Source organism: Physella acuta, unplaced genomic scaffold, assembly GCF_028476545.2.
Source record: "Physella acuta isolate Inbredline_101_S28 unplaced genomic scaffold, ASM2847654v3 ptg000544l, whole genome shotgun sequence".
In the NCBI taxonomy this organism is placed as follows: Eukaryota; Metazoa; Mollusca; class Gastropoda; family Physidae; genus Physella; species Physella acuta.
In genome coordinates this window covers 968,505-971,135 of record NW_026732063.1, presented here as the reverse complement: position 1 = coordinate 971,135, position 2,631 = coordinate 968,505, and the positions used below count along the sequence as shown (strand labels likewise).

Sequence of the window (2,631 nt, the reverse complement as noted above, 5' to 3'; positions counted from 1 at the left end):
GGATATATACTTACACCCAACACAGAAACTCACTTTCTTACTTTTACATTAAAAGACAAGTAGACGCAGACAATGTGACAACATCTCCCCTAGACATATAAGACCTTTAGTTTACCGACCGTGACTTTAACGAGACTTTACTGTAAATATGTAAATAAGACAGAACCATGACTGTATGCTGATGGGGTTGTTTTTATTCAATAAAAAACTTATTATATAAACGGTCTTTTTTAAATGATTGATGTAAGTTATTGTTTTGTTACTTGTCCCTGAAAGTTATGTAACTCGGTATCGTGTATAAGATGTATGACTGGAATCAAAATGAACCATTTAAAATACGGGATCCGAGTTGGAAACAGCTCTTTACGGTATTGATCGGTAGCCCACCCAGTTGTGGTAAAACAGTATTCAGGGAATACTATAAACACCGCAGTATAAGAACCCTATACCATGTCCGGTGAATGTTTTTGTCTTCAGTGCTGTGGATGGGATTCCAGTGAGAGCACGAGAATGGCGGATCAAACGGAAACGGGTCTTGATATTGGGCCAGATGAAGTGAGATTGTATCCTGTACAGATGATCAGTACCTTTCATGAGACTAATCAAGGGGAGATGAATCTAGGTTATGAGAGAGTGTTTGTACAGCGACCTATAGGTGGAACCTTTATTGAACCCCTTGATGAGACACCACCACCACCCAACCCAACTTCCGACAGGGACAGTGACATCAGGTTCCATGATGAAGAGGAAAGGTTGCAAACATTTTCAGGGTGTTGGTCCGACGTCTACCCGGTCGACCCTAGCAGTTTGGCTAAAAATGGTTTTATCTTCATTGGACCTGGCGACCTTGTCAAGTGTGTTTTCTGTTTGAATACGTTGAGGGGTTGGGAAATGGGTGATGTGGTAGAAGAAGAACATCGACGCCATTATCCAGACTGTCCTTTTGTACGGGCTGCACATTCACACACACACACACACACACACACACACACACACAGGAGTTGTTTTAAGTAAATAAAATTTTTAAATTCATTTAAATGATCTTTTGTGATTTATTGTAATAGCTGATTAAAAGGTGTGACAACTTTCCCATCCAACTTTGAAGTCCTACGCGGTCAAAACATCGGTATCTGTTATACACCGCAAACCAAACTTTTTCACTCAAACCAAAAAGCTCTCACACACACACACACACACACACACACACACACACACACACACACACACAATCACAAAACGAACTTGTAAAGACAAAAACAAGATTGCATCGGGAAAACTTCACCGACCCTAGTATAAACCAGCCACCAACCGACTCTAAGACATGGCTGGACCGAATTTGAAACCTGTCTTGTTGAAAACTTCATCGACCTGAGTATGAACTCACACACACACACTCACACTCAAACACACACACACACACTCACTCACACTCAAACACACACACACAAGTACAAAGCGAACTTGTAAAGACAAATAATCTTGCCTCGTTGAAAACTTCACCGACCCTAGTATACATTCTACCCACAACAATTCCAAGAACATGTATGCACCAACATGCCTCAGTGTTAACAAAACTCCCCCGACCCTATTATGAACTCTACCCCTAACAATTCCTAAACATATATGGTCTAGCTTCGAACCCTGCCTCGGTGAAAACGTCACCGACCCTAGTATAGACTCTACACCAACCCCTTCCAAAACATCCGTGAACCAACATCACTCGGTGAAAACAAAATCCTTCCCACTCTAGTATGGATTCGGCCCCTAACACTTCCAAAACATACCTGTATCAACTGTGTAACCTGCCTCGGTGAAAATTTCACCGAGGCAGGTTTGAAACCTACCAACTCCAAAGCATACATGTATCAACTTTGAACCAAGCCATGGTGAAACCAAAACCATACCACCCTAGTATAAACTCTACACCTAGCAATTCCTAAACATGCATGGTCCGAGTTCAAAACCAACCTCGGTGAAAACTTCACCGACCCTGGTATAAACTCTACACCAACCAACAACAAAACATTGCCTAGGTGAAAACAAAAAACCTATGATACTGTCCGTATAACTGTTAGTGAAAAGCACGGGACCCAACCGGGGGAAAAATCGATTAACGTGGTAACAGGTGTTCCCACACTTAACGCTGGCTTTGTGGTTAACCACTTAGCTCTTTCAATTAAACGCGGAACCCCTGCTGTGATCGGGTCGCGAACCCACATAAATCATCATGACCCGTCAAATCGAGCGGGGAAACTCGGTGAAGCATAACCAATTTAATTAGCTGTAATGGGCCAGCGGCTGCGATCGATATAATACCCATTAAAAACCGCGCAGCGTGGCCATCATTTGATGGTCCGTGGGTGGAATCAATATTAACGCGCCCGTTGTCCAGTGTTTGATAAGAACAAAGGATCCCGGATCGATAAGTAACAGATGTGGTTAAATGGATGTTCTATTTTCGGTAACCGTTCGTTGTGTTGCTGAATGGTCCCTATACAAAGTCCACGCTAGTGTTAGTCTTTTATTTAAAACATACATACAACCAAATAAACAAACCAACAAATTAAACAACAAAGAAAAGAAATATATCAAACAAATAAACAACAAGTAAACAACAAAGAAAAGAAATAT

The 2,631-nt window shown here is 41.6% G+C and overlaps 1 protein-coding gene across 1 annotated transcript; it reads left to right on the top strand.

The window, feature by feature from the left end:
* Positions 1 to 510: 510 nt before the first annotated feature.
* On the top strand, positions 511 to 1,068 carry LOC131946094 (baculoviral IAP repeat-containing protein 3-like). The gene is made up of 2 exons (XM_059306736.1): positions 511 to 854; positions 1,065 to 1,068. The coding sequence occupies exons 1-2, from the start codon at positions 511 to 513 to the stop codon at positions 1,066 to 1,068; spliced, it is 348 nt and encodes a 115-aa protein (XP_059162719.1).
* The last annotated feature ends 1,563 nt before the right edge of the window (positions 1,069 to 2,631 follow it).